We start from the raw sequence: 20,636 nt of genomic DNA, 5'->3' as shown, positions 1-20,636 counted from the left end.
GCGGAGGAAAAGGTGGGGGGTGGGGCCAGTGTAGTTGCGGAAGATGGATTGTTCCACATATCCTACGAAGAGGATATCCTTTGCACCCGATGTGGCCTCCTCTATATTGGGGGGACAGGCCGGCTACTTGCGGAGCGTTTCAGAGAACACCTCTGGGACACCCGGACCAACCAACCCAGCCACCCTGTAGCTCAACATTTCAATTCCCCCTCCGACTCCACCAAGGATATGCAGGTCTTTGGATTCCTCCATCGTCAGACCACAGCGAAATGACGGTTGGAGGTGGAACGCCTCATCTTCCGGCTAGGAACCCTCCAACACCAAGGGATGAACTCGGATTTCACCAGTTTCCTCATTTCCCCTCCCCCCAGCCTGTCTCAGTCAAATCCATCAAATTCAGCACCGCCTCCCTAACCTGCAATCTTCTTCCCGACCTCTCCGCCCCCACCCCAATCTGTCCTATCACCCTCACCGTGACCTTTTTCCACCTATCACATTTCCGATGCCCCTCCCCCAAGTCCCTCCTCCCTATCTTTTATCTTAGCCTGCTGGACAAACTTTCCTCATTCCTGAAGAAGGGCTAATGCCCAAAACGTCAATTCTCCTGTTCCCTAGATGCTGCCTGACCTGCTGCCCTTACTGAGACAAGATCTTGGGAGGACTTGATGGTGAATTCTGGAATTATCTTGCTGCTTGTGGGAGAGATGAGAACCAGGGGACAGTTTTTTTTTTATATAAGTGTGATGTTCTAGTTGCAACTGAGATTAAGATTTGTTTTGAGTCTTTGTAACACTCTTCCCCAGAGATTGATGGCAGCAGAATCATTGAATATGTTTAAGGTATAGGTAGGTAGATTCTTGATCAGTGAGGCAGTCAAATGTTATCAGAGAGATGGAAATGTGGAGTTGAGGCCACAAGCTGTTTAGCCATGACTTTATTGAATGGTGAAGCCGGCTAAAGGGGTTAATGGTCCTTTCCTGCTCTTAATGCAGGAATCTAGATAAGATTGTGTATGTTCCTCTGAAACGTAATGATTAATAGGCATGGTGTAATATAATAGAAAGGATTCAGATGTCCATTTATGCTCACATAATAAGATTTGAGTTTGTCTCATATGGATATCTTTTCAGGTTCAGTGGTGTCGATTCCTTCCATAAATAGTGCTGGCCCCATAATTTTGAGAGTATGTTTGTACAGCTTTTTAAGGGTGATTAGTGGGAATGTTAGGTGAATGCTTGGCACTTCAGCTTTGTCTTTTGTAATCCTGTACTGGACTATGTTATTGAAGAAGGTAATATTTAGTTACCTCCTCTGAATATTGTTCTAATTTTCCACCATTCACAACTGGATGTGACAGGACTGCTGATTTATTTTTGTTATATTTGTGGATTACATAACTCTGTACTGTATGGTATGTCACTTCCATTGTATGCCATGCATGTAATCCCATTTTGTAGTTTTGCCAGGTTGGCACTTGGTATTTAGAAATAACAATTGCTGTCCCTTGCATGCTGTTGTGCCTTGTGGTTGATTTGGCTTAATGGTCATGATGGAATGAGAGATGTACCTGGCTGTGAAATTACAGATCGTAATTACTTCTGCTGAAGAAATGCACCACCGTGTCTGAAGTCCAGTTTTGAACTGGGGGATCTGATCTGAATTGTTCGTATTTAGTCTTCCTTGGGCAGTTCTTCTGGATCTCGAATGACTGACTTATTTCCACTGTAATTCGATGGGTTCTGAAATGCCTGGCATGTGTGGTTTGTGATGTCCAAGCTGTCACATAGGGGCAGGAAGGGCTGGGTAGATGGATTGCTAAGGTTTGCAATACCTCAATCTTGTAGATACTTTGCTGGGAATGTGAGGAGGCAGAGTTCAGTACCTTTCTGAATGATCCATCTTGATTTTGCCTGAGATCTCCTGAGTCTGTGGACGTGTTTGAAAGATGGAGATCTCTAGTGCTGTTTATGGAATAACAGCAAGTTCTTAGCAATTGTAGCTTCACTGCTACAACTTGTATCAAAACAAGTCATTTACATGGCTGTGCCCATGTATACCTACAGAAGACACTACATGTAGTATATGTACATCAAGCGATAATGACAATAGATGAAATTGTAAATGAATATGAAATGTTGCTGTGTAATTGAAGTGTTACTTACAAGTATTTGTATATTGTAGAACAGTAAATTCTGGCATCAGTACCAGTGGCTTGCTTTTATTTTTGCTGTCAAAATTGCCTTCAAAGAGACTCTTATAAAATTATCCATATTGACAAACTGGATTTAGTTCTGGAGGATGTTCTTAGTTGAAGATAGAAAGAAAGTCATTCTCAACAAAGTTGATGTGCTTTGGCACAATCTCTTTCATACAGTTACCATTCTTTTTAAGTTAATGTTTGATGAATGAGGAGGAGAGAACTCTTTCTTCACAAATTGCTTATTAATTTCAGTACTCTGATCCTCTGAATTACCAAAGCTATACAATATTTCTTTATTTTCTTCAGTTTTGACCATCACAATGAAGCCCACAGTGATAAGTTGTTTTTTGTAATTCATTATTGTTTTTCTCTAGTTACAGGAGTGGTAGTTCTATAAATGGTTTTCCTATGTACACAATGTAAGAAGGTAGACTTGTTTAAAATGTTTGTAGTAATATTCATTTAATGTCTGAGCTTTTTAATTTTATTCTGTTTTTAGAATATGACTACATCAACGACAGGCAGTACAGCTCAGATTGGCAGTCCTGTTGGAAGTTCAATTAATTTGGTTCCCGAACATGGACTCCCACCTATTCTTATCTCCACAGGTGTCAAAGGAGGTAAGTCTGATTATTCAAACAGCTCTTCAATTATCAGCTTCTTGCTTTTGGAGTCTGATATTTGAAGCAAATTTAGAATTGTAATATACAATCCAATTGACCATTGTTTGAGTTTTGAATATAGGTGGGACAATGGAAACAAATGTTATCAAGTGACCTAAGATAGTAAAAGTTGCTTTTCTATCAATGTGTCCACTTGCTAACTTTTAAAATATTGTCCTGGTTATTATTGTATAAAAAATTATCTTGACTGTTATAAAGGGCAGATTGGTTCAGATTGTTCCTGAACTCTTATCCCAGTCTACATTAGGATAATTTAAGTCCTCCTTTAGCACTACCCTACAGTTCTTTTGACTTCTCTGCAATCAGTGAATTTCTTCCATCAGTTTGTGACCTAAAATATCTACACAGGTTAATGAAAAATCTGTTGTTTTCTTAATTTCAACCAAATTGGTGTTGAAGGAAGATCAGTTGGAAGAAAGAATGGTTGGCAGTGTTGATTTTTGAGAATATTGCATTGGTGGAGAGAGAATACATTTTTAAGGGATCAAAGACTGGATCTATTTGGTTAGAATTTCCAAATTTCTATGAAAAATATAATTGCACAAAGGATATTAAGAGAGTGGAGTTGAATAGGGATCAGAAAGGGATCTGTGCATTGAGGAGCAGTGGGTTGACTAAAATGTTAAATTACTACATTACATGCATCTTTACAAAGAATATGCTGCTGGAGTCATGGTGGATGAAGTAGTTAAAATACTGAATAAATATAGACGAGGAATTTTTTTTTAAACAAAGTGTAGTTTAAAGTTGATAAGTAACTAGGAATGAATGGGATGCATCAGAGGACACAGAAGTAACGATGGAATTTGGAAATACTGGGCATAATAATCCAATCTTTGAGCTATGGAAGTGATGCCAGATGACTAGAGAAAATTGTAACTTGGGCAAGTGTGAAATAGCTAAAAGCAGTACAGATTCTGAAGGAGGAATCTTGTTCAACCAACTTGATTACGACTTTTCTTTTGAGGCAGCAGATGTGCATAATATAGTTAATATGGTCTCAATGGACTTCTAAAGGCTTTTTTTTAAAAATTGATTTTGTTTAGGGGATATGGGCTTTGCTAGCTGGGCCAGATTTTATTGCCCATCCCAAGGTCCTGTTGAGATGGTGGTGAGTTGTTGTCTTGTGCTGCTAGAGAGCATTTTGTGTCGGTAAATCCATATTGTCATTAGGGAGGGAGTTCCAATATTTTAACCCAGTGACTTCGAAGGAACATGAATGGTCACTGGCTTGGTGGTGTTCTGATGTGTTTGCTGTCCGTATCTTTCAAGGATTGTGATTTTAGAAGGAGCTTTTTAAGGAGCCTTGATGAATTCTGTACTGTATCTACTGGATGGTACTTACTAATGCTACTTAACTGCTGCTACCTTGTGTTGGTGGTGGAGGGATGAATGTTTGAGGATGTGGTGTTTCCCCTCGTTACCATTTGATTTTAGGGCTGCTTGATGTCATCCTTGATCAAATACAGCCTTGATGTCAAGGATGTTTACTCTGATTGTGACGTTTAGCTCTCTTGTCTGTCTCTGAACCAACACTGTAATGATGTCAAGGGTTTAGTGGTACTGGGGGAAACCAAACAGCCCACCAGTGAGTGCGTTATTGCTAAGCAAATGTTGCTCAATAGCTCATTCTACTGAAGATCTAGTACTCTGATTCGGTAACTGGCTGGGCTAGATGGATTTGTCCTTTTTTGTTTTGTGGATACAACATAACTGGGCAATTTTCACATTCAGGTAGTTGGCAGTATTGTAGCTGTACTGGAACAGCTTGGCTAGGGGCTTGGAAAGTTCTGGAGCAAGTCTTTGGTACGATATTGGTTGAATGTTGTCAGGACTCTTGATCTTTTGCAGTGTCCAGTGCCTTCAGCTATTGCTTGATGTCACTTGTAGTGAATCAAATTGACTACAGACTACCATCTATGATGTAGGGGACCAAATAGATGAGGCTGAGATGAATCATTCACATGATGCTTCAAAACCCTTCCAGAAATCTTGGCACAATTCATATTGAGCCAAAAAATATAAGATTCAGTGCATGCTGAGTGTGAAGGCAGATTAAATAGTGGCTTTTAAAAGGGACTGACCGAAAAGCATTTACTGGGCAATGGGGAAAGGCAGATGGGTTGAATTGAAATTGCTGGCTGTTGACACAGAATCATGCAACCATTGCAGCATAGTTTCAAAAGTTTAAAACAGTTGTCTAAGCTTTAATGTATAGATGCTATTGTTGTGTTTTCATATTTAATAGAATCAATTTATCTTGTGCTGCGGTGGGGTGGGGGCAGGAGGTGGCTGGGCGGGGAGAAGGAGAAATACCATCTAGAAGTTTCTGAACTCAGTTATTTTGATTAACTGTGTGAAACTCTAATATTTATGAGGGAACTGATTTTAAGTTTTTACAATTTTTTTGTGCTAGATTATGCAGTAGAGGAACAGCCCTCTCAGCTCTCTCTCATGCTACAATTGGAAGAAGGAGGCCCTGACCCTCTAGTTTTTGTATTAAATGCTAACTTGCTTGTTATGGTCAAACTGGTCAACTGTAAGTAATATCGTTTCTCTCATGATTAAATCTTTTTTTAACAGAAATCAACTTTTCAACTAAAAATTTAAAATTCAAACCTAAATCAATAAGCCCATTAAATAAATTGAGATGAAGTTCTGAATCTGAGTTTTTTTCTGTGCACTTTAAAACCTTTACTACTACACAAAATTGGAAATCCACATTTCAATTGTCAACATAAGATCATAAGAATTAGGAGCTGGAGTGTAGGAATAGACTGTTCTGTCCATTGATTGAGATTGTGGCTTCAACTCCATTTTTCTACCTGCATCCCCCTGCAAAAAAAAGTCTTGTTTTGAAGTCAATTACGTCTCACTGTTTTAAACATCAATTAATTATATTCCAACTTGTTCATTTTTTCTATCACAACATGTACTCTATCTTTGGAATCAACCTAATGAACTTTCTCTGAACCGCTTCTATAACAAGTATATCCCTCCCAAGATTAAGGAGACTAAAACCTCTGCAACATTCTACGGTCTCTATCAATTTAAATAATTACTAAATAGAACAAAACTTGTTTTATTTTGAGTTGACATGCCAATGAGTGAACTGTGATAAAAGTAATCCTTCAGAATTGCAGTACACAAAATTTAAACTAATCAAGACAACAGACTTAAAAAAAAAAAAGGTGCAAAAGGGACTGAGTTACCTGGACTTTAAAGGTTGATTGGACTTAAAGTTCACATGGTATGTGAACTAAAGTATGGATACCTCTCGCTCTATTTAGGGTTTAATTAAATGATAAAATAAAGAATTGATTCCATCTTTTAGTGGAGATCAAAAAGCTAGCCTAAGAGGCAGCAGATTTTTGGTGCCTTTGGACCACCACCTATGCACAGATTTAAGTTTTCTTTTTCTCAGCTTGAATTTCACTTTAAATTCTGAAAATCGTGTTAAACACGTGTTCTTGACGGAAAACTGATTAGAAGTTTGGCAGATTTAGGCTGTTTCAATGCTTTTTCTGCATTTATCTTTGCTCTGAAATGAACCTATTTTGTCCATATTCATGTGCTTCTTAAAATGTATTTTGAATGTGCAAATGCATAGATTCCTTGAAGTAAAGGTAAATTCATTGGGCTGTGCTCTCATTGGAGAGAGAGACGACTGGTGTTGGTTTAACAATTGAAATCAACCTAATTAATTTTCTCTCAACTACTTCTAAAGCAAGTATATCCCTCCAAGATTGATGTTGGGTCACGGCCCTCAGGTGAGGAGGGAATTTTAGAAGGAGAGTCCTTTGCAATAACCTCAGTCAGTGCAGGAATTGAACCCACACCGTTGGCATCATTCTGCATTGTAAACTAGCTGTCTGGCCACCTGAACTAAACTAACCTCAAAGCATAACAAATAATTGAAGGTAGAACAGAATCACAAAATGATTACAATTGTATGCACCTTTACTTAGCAACCACAGTCACTTTCAGTTGAGCATAAAATTAGACTGATCTGAAAAATATAGAATAACTCAGGAAAGAAGGGCTTATGCCCGAAACGTCGATTCTCCTGCTCCTTGGATGCTGCCTGACCTGCTGCGCTTTTCCAGCAACACATTTTTCAGCTCTGATCTCCAGCATCTGCAGTCCTCCCTTTCTCCTTTTTTAAAACTAGTACATATTTCTTGTAATTTAACTTTGTTGAAAATTTGTAAAGTGCATTTGATAAAAAGCACCAAATTATTAAAGTACCTTATTGGAAAAGTTAATGCAAAGTGTTTTCTCAGATGTAAACAGGAAGTGTTGGTCCTTCACCACCAAGGGAATGCATGCTGTAGGGCAGGCAGAGATCATCATCCTCTTGCAGTGTTTACCTGATGAGAAATGCATCCCGAAGGACGTCTTCAGTCATTGCATACAGCTTTATCAGGATGCTCTGGCAGGTATAATCAAATGACTTGGACACACTGCTCCTAATGCAATGATTTATAATAACCTGAATTTTGTGCCAGGGCAAGTACCAAAGAATGTGATCTGCGTTGGAAATTATTTGTCTAGTGCATAATATAATTTGACAGTCATTTTGTCTAATTATGCTAATTACACACAACTTAATATTGAAAATCTGTACACTGCTTTTGTATTTACACTATTTGTACATAGATGCAACTTCAAATTTTTTTAGTAAATATTTATTCAGTTTACAACTTCACATTTGTTCTGTTTATAGGTAATGTTGTGGGAGACTTGGGTCATTCCTTCTTCACCCAGAGTTTTCTTGGCAGTAGAGAACATGGTGGATTTTTGTATGTTACTGCTACTTTTCAGTCAATGCAGGATCTGATACTTCCAAACCCACCTTACCTATTTGGAATTCTAATTCAGAAATGGGAAACTCCGTGGGCTAAAGTTTTCCCCATCCGTCTTATGCTACGTCTTGGAGCAGAATATAGATGTGAGTAAGTTAACACAGATTTATAAGCCGATTTGGGCAACAATTGGAGCAGCATCTTCTGATGAGTACTTTATTTTGCAGATTATCCATGTCCATTGTTCAGTGTGCGCTTTCGTAAGCCTCTGTTTGGAGAAACAGGACATACAATTATGAACCTACTTGCAGTAAGTTGTTCGTGGGCATATTCTTGGTTTCTTCTCTTGTAAGATATGTTACAGTAGTCATTATGAACAAAATTCTAGGACTAATTTACTGAAAAAATTATTACCATAGTACCTTTTGATAATTTGAATTTTACAAAATTCAAATTGGTTTTAGAGCACCAGTTGTATGTGGACATGGTTAACCCTCTTTCCTCTGTGTTTAGTGAAAAGAGAAATGTTTTGTCTTAAGATTCCAGAGCAAATTCAGTGCGCTAATTGTTATTTGTCATTTGCTGCAAGTCAGTTGCTGGTCACTGAAATTAAGGCAGTCTGCATTTCTGAAAGCCAGATGTTATCTTTTGGATTTTATACTCATAAGGACTTCTTCTCAAAGGTTGTAAAGTTATACTTTTCAGAAGGATTTTTGTACTTTTAAATATTGATTTCATTAAATACTATTTGTAGCATTTAATGACACCTTGGCAATATTGTTATTTATGGATTTTTTCTCGTGTAAATCTTATTTGCAAACTTTTGTTCAGAAATACACTTAATATATTAATATATTGTACTTAAATAAAGCTCTCTATTCAGGATTTCAGGAATTACCAGTATAAGTTACCTGTTGTGCAGGGGCTTGTTGTGAACATGGAAGTGAGGAAAACTTGTATCAACATACCCAGTAATCGATACAATGAGGTACCATATCTGGATTACTACTTATTCTACTTTTATAAATCCAAAGGATATTGGAAATAATTCTAATACTTGTTCTGCAGAACCTGCTGAAGTTAACTATTTGCCCTTCTGTGTTCAGCGTTCATGTTCAATTCAGCACTTATGGCCAGTAAGGCAATGAAACTTTTATAAATTTCAAATGGTATTCTGGATAGTGCAGATAACATGAGGCCTGTTAAGAGGCAGCTAATTCACAGAACACACAACATTATAGCGCAGTACCGACCCTTCGGCCCTCAATGTTGCGCCGACCTGTGAAATGAATCTGATGCTTTCCATAGGAAAGTACCAGGTTTCCTTGGAAGGATGCATTAAGTATTTCATTCTGGGATCGTCTAATCTACAGTACTGCGGGTGGATTTCCTATGAACAGAGCAGGAAGGAAGCTGGCATTATTCTCAAGTGATGGAAACAACTGTCTGTCTAAACGTGGTGCTGCCTGGCTATAAAGTAGTTGACAGAACAGAATGAAAGTAGTTCATTTTGTTGTCCTTTTGCTTCCAATGCAAGCCTCCCACATCTGCTCCCGCATTCATCCTTTGTACTCCAACTGAGACCCCAGCCTTCATCTCACCTCCCCACTGCAGCCTGTCCTGTAGTGTCTGGATGAGGCTGCCATGTTGTTTCATAAATAATCACTCTCTGGTACTATTCAGTAATGTGTAGAACAATAGAGTCTATAATTCTAACACTGTCACTCCTGTTGACAAGAAGGGTATCAGTGAAGTTAGCATGCATGTGGCAGCTGGTGTGGTACAACTGATGTCTTGGTTGCAGGAGCAGCATGGGCTGGTTGTAAAACATTACATTACCTTTTCATTATGGGGATAAACTTGTTAAATTTGCCATGTACTACACACATACAAAATAGAAATAGTGACTTTGTGAATTTCCTGCAGGTTTAAGTTTTTTGAAACATGTTCGGAAGGTTTTTGACAGCTGGCTTATTTAGTAGCCAATGGGATTTTTAATGTCACGAGCCCCATTTTGGGTGACTGTTTTCATTTAATATTTATTCATTTTTATTAAAAACATTGAAGAACTGTGAATAATGGCCCTTTTCACAATGACAAACATGATCACAACTGAACAGGGACTTCCAGGAGAGCCCACCTACTAATGCAGACATTCATTTGAAGAAAATATTAAACAAGTAAATAAATATGGAACGTGGAGTAAGCCTACATTGTTATGATGATGCTTCTCAAAGTTTTTTTAGCATCTGCAAGAAATCATATTTAAAAACCAATACTACAATGTATTTCTGAGAATTTAAGAGTGACTGACAATGTAATGGAACATTTTTGGGGAACGTTCAGCCATTCTGTTTTGATTTAGTCCCAAATATTAGGCTTTGGTTTACATCTTGAAACTTAATTTATAATATGTTATCATTTGCAACTAGAGATTACAAGACACCAACTGCACTTGAAGGATCTCTCACTTTAAACAAAGAGTAGTTCATTCTGACTGACACTTTGCACAAATCAATGAAATCTAGTACTAAAGGAGGAGGAAAATCACACATTACCAATTTCTGGGCCAAAGTAAAGGACTGATTATGATGGCGAAGCAAAAAAATCACAGCTCACTCTTCATATATTATGTGATCAGTGTTGCAAGTTTATTTTAATTAAATGATCACATTGCAGTTCGGATTGATCTATGAAATGGTTAATTCCACTAAATCCAAAAGCTCTGTTCCAGTGTAAAAGAACCCAGTTTTCTATTTCTCAAAACTGTTATCAAAGGTGCATGTTATGCCCTTGTATTTCATTTTGAAACTCTTGAATCTCCTGTGATCAATGCTGGTGTCAAGGATTTGTATAAAATATTTGAAGTTTTGTACATATTATTAAATCACTGGATAATGCTATTTATAATAGCAATTTGGGGCAGTGTTTTTCTAGATTTCATATGTGTAAAGGCACGAATTGAAGTGCCATGTAACCAGTAGCTAAAATGAATGCTGTTTTATTTTTGCTGAAATTATCATTCCCAGTAATGAGTTATGAAAGTTAGTCGATGAGAAAACTAAGTAGCAAGGGATAACATTCAGATACTTGGCAGGTAATATTTGGTATTGATAAACATAGCTACTGCTTAACATCAGTTGCGAAATAAAATGTACAGCTGAACAAAATAAGATAACATCTATTATAGCCAAGTAGACTATGATTTTGAATTTGTCTTGAGTAAATCTTTGATTAGTCTAAATAAAAGCAAGGAGCTAGTGTTTTAAATGGGAGGCAGGTGCTAGTTGGGTGTTTTGTTCTGGAATATGCTTAGTTACAATTAAAACTAATGCAGCATGTTGTGGTGAGAAAGCAGAATTGCACCAAGTCCCACTTAAGATGGTTAATGATGAAATGTTGTTTCCACCCAAGACACTATGTTGCATTACGTATTCAGCATATCAAGATTTACTTAATTGGTTAAGAATCTCAGTACGAGCCAATATATTTTCGTGCCGGAAACTACGTCCTTGTCAATTTCATAAAATTATATACATAATAAAACATCCAGCTGTTTTTTGAAATTTATCCTAAAGCTTAGCATTAATAGTTTTATATGTTCTTAAAATCTACTTTGTCTATTGCAGGGAGGCAATGACCTAGTAATTAGACTTTTAACCCAACCCTGCCATGACAGATGATAGAGAGTATCTGGAATTAAAGGTTTAATAACAATCAAACCATTGCTGATTGTTGGAAAGCCCCATTTGGCTCACTAATTTGGTGGAAGGAAATCCGTCATTCTTGGCTGATTTGGCCTACATGTGACTCCAGACCAACACCCTTTTGCAATTAGAGATGAACAATAAATGCTGGTCTAGCCAGAGATATTGACATTTCCTGAAAGAATTTTAAAAGGAAAGTTTTTAGATTGCATATTAATTTGGAATTTGTGCAGGTTGTAATGGAGTTTGTAGTACTTCTAATTCTTTCAACAGTTGTTATTTTTAACTTTCTCCTTGTCATGGGGTCAAACGAATTAAGATGATGAAAGCGATGAACAAATCCAATGAGCATGTGTTAGCGTTCGGAGCTTGCTTCAATGAGAAGGCAGATTCGCACTTGGTGTGTGTTCAGAATGATGATGGGAATTACCAAACCCAGGCCATCAGTATTCACAACCAGCCCAGGAAGGGTAAGTGTATGTGAAGTTGCCTAGTTCTTACTTAACCAAAAAAATTGTTCCAGTATTTCATTTTTGTGTCTGCATGCATTGCTTTGCTTTGTATGAAATTACTACAAGTATTTTAAATATATTCATTTATCAAGTAGAGGCTGCAAAAATATAGCAGTCCTTGCATAACTCTTGATAACAGTCAATGTATATAGCACAAAACAGTTAGCATGACAGTTTTTTTTTCATAATTCTGTTTTGCAGTAACGGGAGCCAGCTTTTTTGTGTTCAGTGGTGCTTTGAAATCATCTTCTGGCTACTTGGCCAAGTCTAGCATTGTAGAAGGTAATAATAACGAACAATCTAAAAGTGTGAGAACTGTCAATTCTATCCATTCAGTCTTATCAGGTTCAGTTTTGGGTACACTTCTTTTGAGTTTCACACCTCCATTATAAAGATGCAGTATTTCCAGCAATTGTGCTGAAGCACTGGTGTGTCATGTGTAGATCCAGGATATGCACTTAAAATGGGGAGGCAGTGGCCTGGTGGTATTATCGCTAGATTATTAGTCCAAAACTCAACTAATATTCTGGCAACCTGGATTCAAATCCTGTCATGGCAGATGGTGGAATTTGAATTTAATAAAAAATAATCTGGAATTAAGAATCTACTGATGACCGTGAAACTATTGCTAATTGTTCGAAAGACCCATCTGGTTCACTGCTGTCCTTCAGGAAAGGAAATCTATCTTCCCTACCTGCCGTGGCCTACATGTGACTCCAGACCTACAGCAATGTGGTCGATTCTTAACTGCCTTCTGGGTAATTAGGTATGCTGACCTAGCCAGTGATGCCCTCATCTCATGAATGAATAAAACAAAATATGGATGTGCTGGTGTTGGACTGGGTTGGACAAGGTCAGAAGTCACAACACCAGCTTTATTTGAAATCAGCAGCTTTCGGAGCACTGTACCTTCGTCAGGTGATGTCACTCTGCAAACTTGTGATTTCAAATAAACCTGCTGGACTTTAAGCTGGTGTGTGACTTCGGAGTTGAAAGAACAAAAATATCTGACCTTACTGTATTTGTCGAATATTATCCAATGTTAGTTTACCCAAGGATCTAATGAATATCATTTGAGTTGGGATTAACAATTTATAGCATTATTGTCCTGGTAAATAAATCTTGATGGTTTATAAATCGCTTAACACTTTTTGAATAGATTGCAGTTTTATTACTGGACTGTTGTACATTAGATGAAGAAAAATGTAAAATTTATTTTGGTTTTGCTGTAAATGAATGTTATTTGAATGCTGTATTTTCAGACGGTATGATGGTACAGATCTCAGCTGAAACAATGGATTCTTTGCGACAGGCACTGCGAGAGATGAAAGATTTTACTATAACATGTGGCAAAACTGATGTAGAAGAACCACAAGAACATGTTCACATACAGTGGGCAGAAGATGATAAAAATATCAATAAAGGGTAAATAAATGCAGGAAGGGAAACTTATTTTTTTGAAATGCTATTTAGTTCTATTACTTTTTTAATGTGAGAATTATTACTTAATTGTGTACAGTAGTTGGGTGTAATATCAATGACTGCAATGGCCACCAGCATTCTCAAAGATCCATCACACCCTGGCAGTGCTTTTCTACAACCTCTACGTCTGGGAGAAGGTATAGAAGCCTGAATACCTGCACCAGCCGGTTTCGAAACAGTTTCTACCTGACTGTTGTTAGAATACTGAATGGACTCGCAACCTCTTAGCATTTGCCTCTACCTGTGTTTGTGTTTTGCTGCTATTTACTTATCTGTGCTGTTTAACTACGTAATCTGCATGTATTGCTCACATGACAAAGCTTTTCACTGTGCCTCGGTACACGTGACAATAAATTTAATTCAAATTCAATTCAATAGGCACTTAATTACTCTGAAGAGCAATGAGCACTATTTTTCTCATTTTCTGGAATATTTTGGGCAATATGTTTAAGTGCTTGGCCTTGTGTAAGTGATGATTTTAAGCAACTTTTGGGTTGCCTTCATGCTCCTTGTCCTATTTTGCAGCTTTTACTTTATGAAAATGGGAAGTTAGAGACATTAATGCTTAAAAATGGTAATACATGGAATTGGCTACTCGAGTATAATGTTATATTTGCATGTCACTTTTGGCTGATGCTCTCATCTATTTCTTCAGTTTTAGTGCAGTTCTAGTGTGGTTTTTCTGTGCTGTATAGGAACAGCCCTGTGAATAATCTATAGGAGATGCTTATTTTCAAAATAAGACAGGCTTTTGGCAAAATGAAGCTTTATGTTAAAGGCATTAATAATCTGGATTTGTAATGTACTAAATTATCATTGCAGTTATTTTGAGCTTTTTGATTTTAATTTTGTAGTGTTGTCAGTCCGATTGATGGAAAATCCATGGATGAAATTTCAAGTGTGAAGATATTTCATGGGTCAGAATTCAAAACAAATGGCAAAGTCATTAGGTGGACAGAGGTAACAAAATATGTTGTTTCTGATCAGTATGTTTGTTTTGTGTTAACTTCGTGAACATCTTGGGATGGAAACCATATCTTTGGGGGGAGGGGGTGGATATTTGATGGTTGCCCATTCAAGATGTGTGAAATTTGTCTTCAGATTTTTAAGTGGTACAGTTTCAGGATAAGGTACTTGGAAACAACGTGAGAAATGTCTTCACGCAAAGGGTTATGGATGTTTAGATCCCTCCTATCTAGAAGGTTCTGAATGAAATATATTTAAGGCCGAGATGAATGGATATACGTACTCTCGGGGGATTCAAATAATAAAGGGAAGCGGGGATAAAAGTGCAATTGAAATCCAAGATTAACCATGATCATGTTATATACTGTAGCACGCTTGACCAGCCATATCGCCTTCTCCTACTTCCATTTATGTTCTCCTGATGTGTCATTTAAGGCATTAATTTCTAGAATATGATGCAAGAGCTATAGTAATTGAAGCCTGAGCACATCGGAAAAGCATTCATCATAGTTGAGAAATGAAACTTTGTTTTTAAATGTCTTTTGTATCTCACTTATTTGGTGAGAATAGTATTTGCCTGATATCATAGGTAAATTGTTTATAGATATTTGACTTTCTTGGAGGCGAATTACTAATAAAACATTCATCCTTGTATTCAAATTCAACCATGGTATGATCCCTCACTATCTCTCTGTAATCTCCTTGAGCCCTTATAGGTGTCTATACGCCTCCAGTTCTGGTTGCTTGCACATTACAGTTGGTTGTATGTTCAGCTACTTTGGTACTAAGCTTTTAAAATTTTCTTTCTACACTTGCCTGGCACACATTCACTTTTTTTTGAGGTCTTTTAAAACCTGTTATTTTCATTAAAGCTTTTGGTTGTTTGTCATTATTCTCCTAATGTGGTTTGATGTCAACACTTAATGGTACAACATTATTGCAAAGGTTCTATATAGAAACATTTTTGATAATTTATTAATTCCAATCGTGGTTTGAGTTTAATAACTTTATATGAACTAATCATTTTTTTTTTAAGGTGTTCTTCCTGCAGAGTGAGGACCAGCCCAGTGGTCTTAGTGACCCAGCTGATCATAGCAAACTTACAGAGAATGTGGCTAAGGCATTTTGCTTGGCACTCTGCCCTCATCTTAAGCTGCTGAAAGAGGATGGAAAGGCAAAACTGGGTCTTCGTGTTACGCTTGATTCAGACCAGGTACCTAAAACTAAATCCTGCATCCAGGCAAACTAAGCTTGGATTAATATTTCATCTTCAGTTCTCAAAAAGTTAGACTTTTCTTACAGATGCATGAACTTGAACAAAAAATTGTGTAGATTATTATTAATGCTTTTGATCTTGTCATGATTTTAGGGGTAGAGGGAAGTAATTAAGGCATTTAGTTTTGTGTTGCCTCTCTTAACCAGAAACAGAAATTGTTGGAGAAACTGAGCAGATCTGGCAGCTTCTCTAGGAAGAAAGTAGTTTATGTTTTGGGTCTAGTGACTCTTCATCAAAACTCTTAGTAGCTAGGAAACAGTTAGGGGAAGAGAGAGATGACTGGATAAGTGGAGCCCAGAGAGAGGAAGTAAACAAGGTAATGGAAGGTAGATAAAGACAAGTGATAAATGGGTGAGCTGTACTAAAAGCAACCCATGTCATTTGTAGGACTGGATGTGGGAGAGATACAAGTAGTGGCATGGAACATAGTGTGTTGAAGTGGCAGGCTACTGGAAGTTTGGGGTCATTTTTGTGGACAGTAGACCTGCAAAGTAGTCACCCAGCTTGTGTTTCATCTCCTAGTGTAGAAGTAGTCTGTGTGAAAAGCAGCTACATTAGATTAGAGTGCAGATAAATTGCTGCTTCACCTGGAAGATATATCTGGGGCCTTGGCTGGTGAGCAGCAAGGAGGTAAATAGACAAGGTATTGCACCTTCTGTGATTGCGAGCTATTGGAAATAGAGGAAGAATGCAGCAGAGTTAACAATTTCTGCAGAATGCTGACAAAGGAGGGAGGAGAATGTATCTGGTTGTGGCAGCCTGTCAGAGATGATGGAAATAGTGAGTTACAATCCTGTGGGATCATTGTTGTGGGAGGGAAGGGAACAGGTGAGGACAAGTGCAGTAGTTGGGTTGGGCAGGCTAAGGGCCCTGTTGATCACTAGCGAGAGTGGGATGGTATGCTGGCAGCGGTTAGCACAGACTTGAGTGGCCTCTATCTGCACAAGAAGGATTTAAAGTTCTTGGTTGAGGAAAAAAGTGGCCATTTGAGGACCTGTGTGGGAAGTGGCATCGTCAGAACAAATGAGATGGAAAAAGGGGAAAGTATATTCAAAATTGGGTGGCAGAGTTTGAGGAATCCATTTTGCTGGATTCAACATTTTAATGGAGGTTCATAATTATGGCTTCAGGGCAAAAGGAATCTGAGCAATCATGAATGTCAAACGATAGTTTCAGAAACCTTTTTTACATGCCTTACTCTAATTGCAGTTGTTAAAATACATTTTTTCACTGATATTCATTCAAGTAGAATAGAATATTTATTCTTAACCATATATTCAGTCTACTTTCATAAATTTTCATTTACTTATTCAGGTTGGCTATCAAGCTGGTAGTAATGGACAGCCCCTTCCTTCACAGTACATGAATGATCTGGACAATGCTTTAGTCCCAGTAATCCATGGTGGAGCTTGTCAGCTGAGTGAAGGGTCAGTTGTAATGGAGCTTATCTTTTACATTTTGGAGAGCTTCTCTTAGAACATGAAACACATTTTTCTTCTCACTGGTGTTCTTTCCTCCATGATTAAAGACATTTGCACTTTAAACTTATGATTAAAATTAAATTGGTGCTCCATTATTGCTGAATCTACTATGCACCATGGATCATTTTGATTAATGTAATGTAGGACAGGGTACCTGCCTTTCATTCCTCCAAAAATGGTGGACCTGATCCATTGTTGGACTGATACTGTACTGAAGCATGAAAAATTGAGTTTCAGCTACTAGTTTACATTGCCTGGATTGACAGCCTATCCATCATTCTTTGAGGATTTTTAATGGTTTTCAAGTTGAAGTAAACTGAACGTATCAGTGACACTACATCACATGAGGACAGTATGAGAATGCATTGGTGACACCAATACTCACTGACCTCAATATCACTATTTTCCTTACACAATCAGCAGTTAATCTCTGGTTTGTATATAATGTATGTATGTATGTCTAAAGTTTTGAAGCACTTAACTTATGCCTTGTATGCCACATTATGGGAATATTGTGGTAATCTCTAGCCATGAAATAAAAGTAAATGTATAGTTTAAAAGTAAGACCTTTCAATGACTTTCTCAGCCATACTGCATTTGGTATCAACTGTATTAATTATATTTGCTGGTGCATGAGCACCTCAGGTAATAACTGTTCATATATACAGGGATTAGTGTTTAAAATCTAAAAAGAAACTGCTTCTATTATAGAAAGGTATCCTGGGTGCTGGAATGAAGCAGAATCTTGGTCAAATGAATTCCTGTATGTGAATATAAAATGTGGTTATTTAAAAACCAAAAATACTCTGTATATTTGTTTTCCTGCATTTAGAAACAATAGAGTAGTTAATACAAGGGAAATGAACATGCCCTTAATTGAAAAAGAATTGTAGCATTGGCTTTAACTTAGCAAGTAGGTGTTATCTTTTAGTCCAGCCTATTTCCTTCAACTGTATATTATTCTTTGAATGGAAATATGGTTTTATCTTGCATAAGAGACAAATATACAGAATCACTGTACATTTAGATGAAATGCTGTCTTTTTTTCTATTGGCAGTAGACAAATGTGCACTTTAGAAACTGATTACAAATAAATGGTTTCCTAATAAAAAAAACATTGCATAGTATATTAAATATTTATCACATTAAATCAACAGCAATAAAAACTATTCTTGTATAAACTTGTGACTTTTTTTATACTAGTGATTTCAGGGAAAAATCTTGTACTGTACTAAGATTTGTACCTTTTGAGAAATATCTCACAATGAATCTTTTCCCTCACTCTGCTTCCTCCCTCCACCCCACAATGTGCACTTCAAGCAGAGGTGAACTGTTGTATAGAAACAGAACCAATTTCACTATTTTAACTTTATTAAAATATAGGGAGTTTATTTTATAATTGTGGATTGTCTACATTGCCCTATTTCTTTAGGGTAAGGTACTTTTCAATGTGCAGGTTTCCAACAAACCAACAAAGACACAAGCTTTAAATAGATATTTCGAATCTTTGGCTTTGTATGTAAATAGCAGTCTCAGTAGCAGCAAATCTTCACAATAGCAGTCATGGAAAAGTGCATAGATTTTATCATTTGACCTGGAAGACATGAAGAATTCATTGTTAATATGATACATACAATCCAAAATTGATTTCCAACCAGTCTTCGATTGCAGTTACTACATAATTATTGACTCAATGCTCAAGTACTCAGATTAGAAAAGCAAGGGCTGAATAAATAAATTCATGGAGCTGAATCTTAATAGATTCTAATATTTTTCCTTGAAGCTATTAATTGAGATGCTGACATTTAGATTGATACCAAGAGTTGATACGGCTTTATTAAAAGTAAATTGGGTTTGATTCTGTCATTCTCCCTACTTATTACAACTTGTCAGTTTGGATCTCAGATTGAAAGAGTGCCACCATAAGAGGATTAAGACTGTCAAACTCAATATCACTCACTTTTTGGTATATTTGGAGGCTACAGAATAAGTGTGCATTCTCCTCCTCCGTTTCCCTGAGGGCAAGTCACAGTAAATATTAAAATTGCAACAATGTATCATGATGCAGCATTACTCAATTTTAAAGGAACCTGACTGATGTACTGTTTCATACAACAGACTGTCAGGACTTGTGTAGAATATTTTTATGTATGACCCTTGGGAGTATTGGCACTGCAGTAACAGTGCATTGCCATCTGAGGTAATAATTTAAAGGATAAAAGCAAAGCCAGACCAGCTTTCTTGTACTTTGTGGTTTGGGCACATCTTAACACTTTCCTGGAGATAAGTGGGCTAGGCTATTTAAATTGGCAAAGAAGTTGCAGTTAGTCCCTACTTTCAATTCTAAGGTTAAAACTCTATATTTGAAACTAGAAGAACAAGTAAATTTGATGGTATTTTGTCATTAGTGAGAATTCAGATGCAAAGAAGCAATTTGAACAGGAAAATGATAATTTAGGTTATAGCTCTATTTAAGTTGCGATTGGTATCACTTTGCCCTACCCAATGTGACAGTCTAGAACAAAATACTGATGCTAGAAAAAACCAGTCTAATCTAAAAATAATCAAGTGATATTAGATATAATGCTTTCATATTTAGAGGAAGAGTAAAGAGATCTAACAAGGTTACTTCCAGAATTTGAAGGAATTTAATGGTAAGGTCCTAGGGAGTGTTGCTGAACAGACACTTGGAGTGCAGGTTCATAGCTCCTTGAAAGTGGAGTCACAGGTAGATAGGATAGTGAAGGCAGTGTTTGGTTATGCTTTCCTTAATTGGTCAGAGTATTGAGTACAGGACATTGGTTAGGCCACTGTTGGAATATTGCGTGCAATTCTGGTCTCCTTCCTATCAAAAGATGTTAAACTTGAAAGGGTTCAGAAAAGATTTACAAGGATGTTGCTTGGGTTGGAGGATTTGAGCTATAGGGAGAGGCTGAACAGGTGGGAGCTGTTTTCCCTGGAGCATCGGAGGCTGAGGGGTGCCCTTTAGAGCTTTACAAAATTGAGGGACATGGATAGGATAAATAGACAAAGTCTTTTCCCTGGGGTCAGGGAGTCCAGAGCTAGAGGGCATAGGTTTAGGGTGAGAGGGGAAAGATATAAAAGAGAACGTAAGGGGCAACTTTTTCACGCAGAGGGTGGTACGTGTATGGAATGAGCTGCCACAGGAAGTGGTGGAGGCTGGTACAATTGCAACATTTAAGAGGCATTTGGATGGGTATATGAATAGGAAGGGTTTGGAGGGATATGGGCCGGGTGCTGGCAGGTGGGACGAGATTGGGTTGGGATATCTAGTCGGCATGGACAGATTGAACCGAAGGGTCTGTTTCCATGCTGTACATCTATTACATTAATAGCATGCTTTATCATTTAGGTTCAGGGAACAAGTTCATGTATTGGATTTCTGCTTTCACATGTTGGGAAACTGACTGGGTTCATTTGATTAGGCAAAGTAGCTGAAGTTATCCAAGTCACCACAGTGTCTAAACCTGACTGTTCAAACAGATTTTCCTTGGACTTAGACT

General features: G+C 37.4%; 2 protein-coding genes across 5 annotated transcripts in view; one reads left to right on the top strand and one right to left on the bottom strand.

Moving 5' to 3' along the window:
* The window catches only part of LOC122554333 (zinc finger FYVE domain-containing protein 9-like), a 118,770-nt gene extending 100,543 nt beyond the window's left edge, over positions 1-18,227 (top strand). For both annotated transcript variants that reach the window (XM_043699190.1, XM_043699191.1), the window contains 12 exons: positions 2,700-2,820; positions 5,300-5,422; positions 7,167-7,322; positions 7,610-7,834; positions 7,916-7,998; positions 8,572-8,676; positions 11,715-11,865; positions 12,109-12,189; positions 13,170-13,332; positions 14,244-14,349; positions 15,392-15,568; positions 16,946-18,227. In XM_043699190.1, the coding sequence (XP_043555125.1) occupies positions 2,700-2,820; positions 5,300-5,422; positions 7,167-7,322; positions 7,610-7,834; positions 7,916-7,998; positions 8,572-8,676; positions 11,715-11,865; positions 12,109-12,189; positions 13,170-13,332; positions 14,244-14,349; positions 15,392-15,568; positions 16,946-17,107 (1,653 nt within the window). In that variant the 3' untranslated portion in view covers positions 17,108-18,227. The remainder of the gene's footprint in view (positions 1-2,699; positions 2,821-5,299; positions 5,423-7,166; positions 7,323-7,609; positions 7,835-7,915; positions 7,999-8,571; positions 8,677-11,714; positions 11,866-12,108; positions 12,190-13,169; positions 13,333-14,243; positions 14,350-15,391; positions 15,569-16,945) is intronic.
* Positions 18,228-18,480: 253 nt separating this feature from the next.
* cc2d1b (coiled-coil and C2 domain containing 1B) overlaps positions 18,481-20,636 on the bottom strand; it is a 72,335-nt gene continuing 70,179 nt past the window's right edge. For all 3 annotated transcript variants that reach the window (XM_043699192.1, XM_043699196.1, XM_043699193.1), the window contains one exon: positions 18,481-18,706. The gene's annotated coding sequence lies outside the window, so the exon portion shown is untranslated. The remainder of the gene's footprint in view (positions 18,707-20,636) is intronic.

Source organism: Chiloscyllium plagiosum, chromosome 11 (assembly GCF_004010195.1).
Source record: "Chiloscyllium plagiosum isolate BGI_BamShark_2017 chromosome 11, ASM401019v2, whole genome shotgun sequence".
Classification (NCBI taxonomy): Eukaryota; Metazoa; Chordata; class Chondrichthyes; order Orectolobiformes; family Hemiscylliidae; genus Chiloscyllium; species Chiloscyllium plagiosum.
This window is presented reverse-complemented; position numbering and strand designations above follow the sequence as displayed.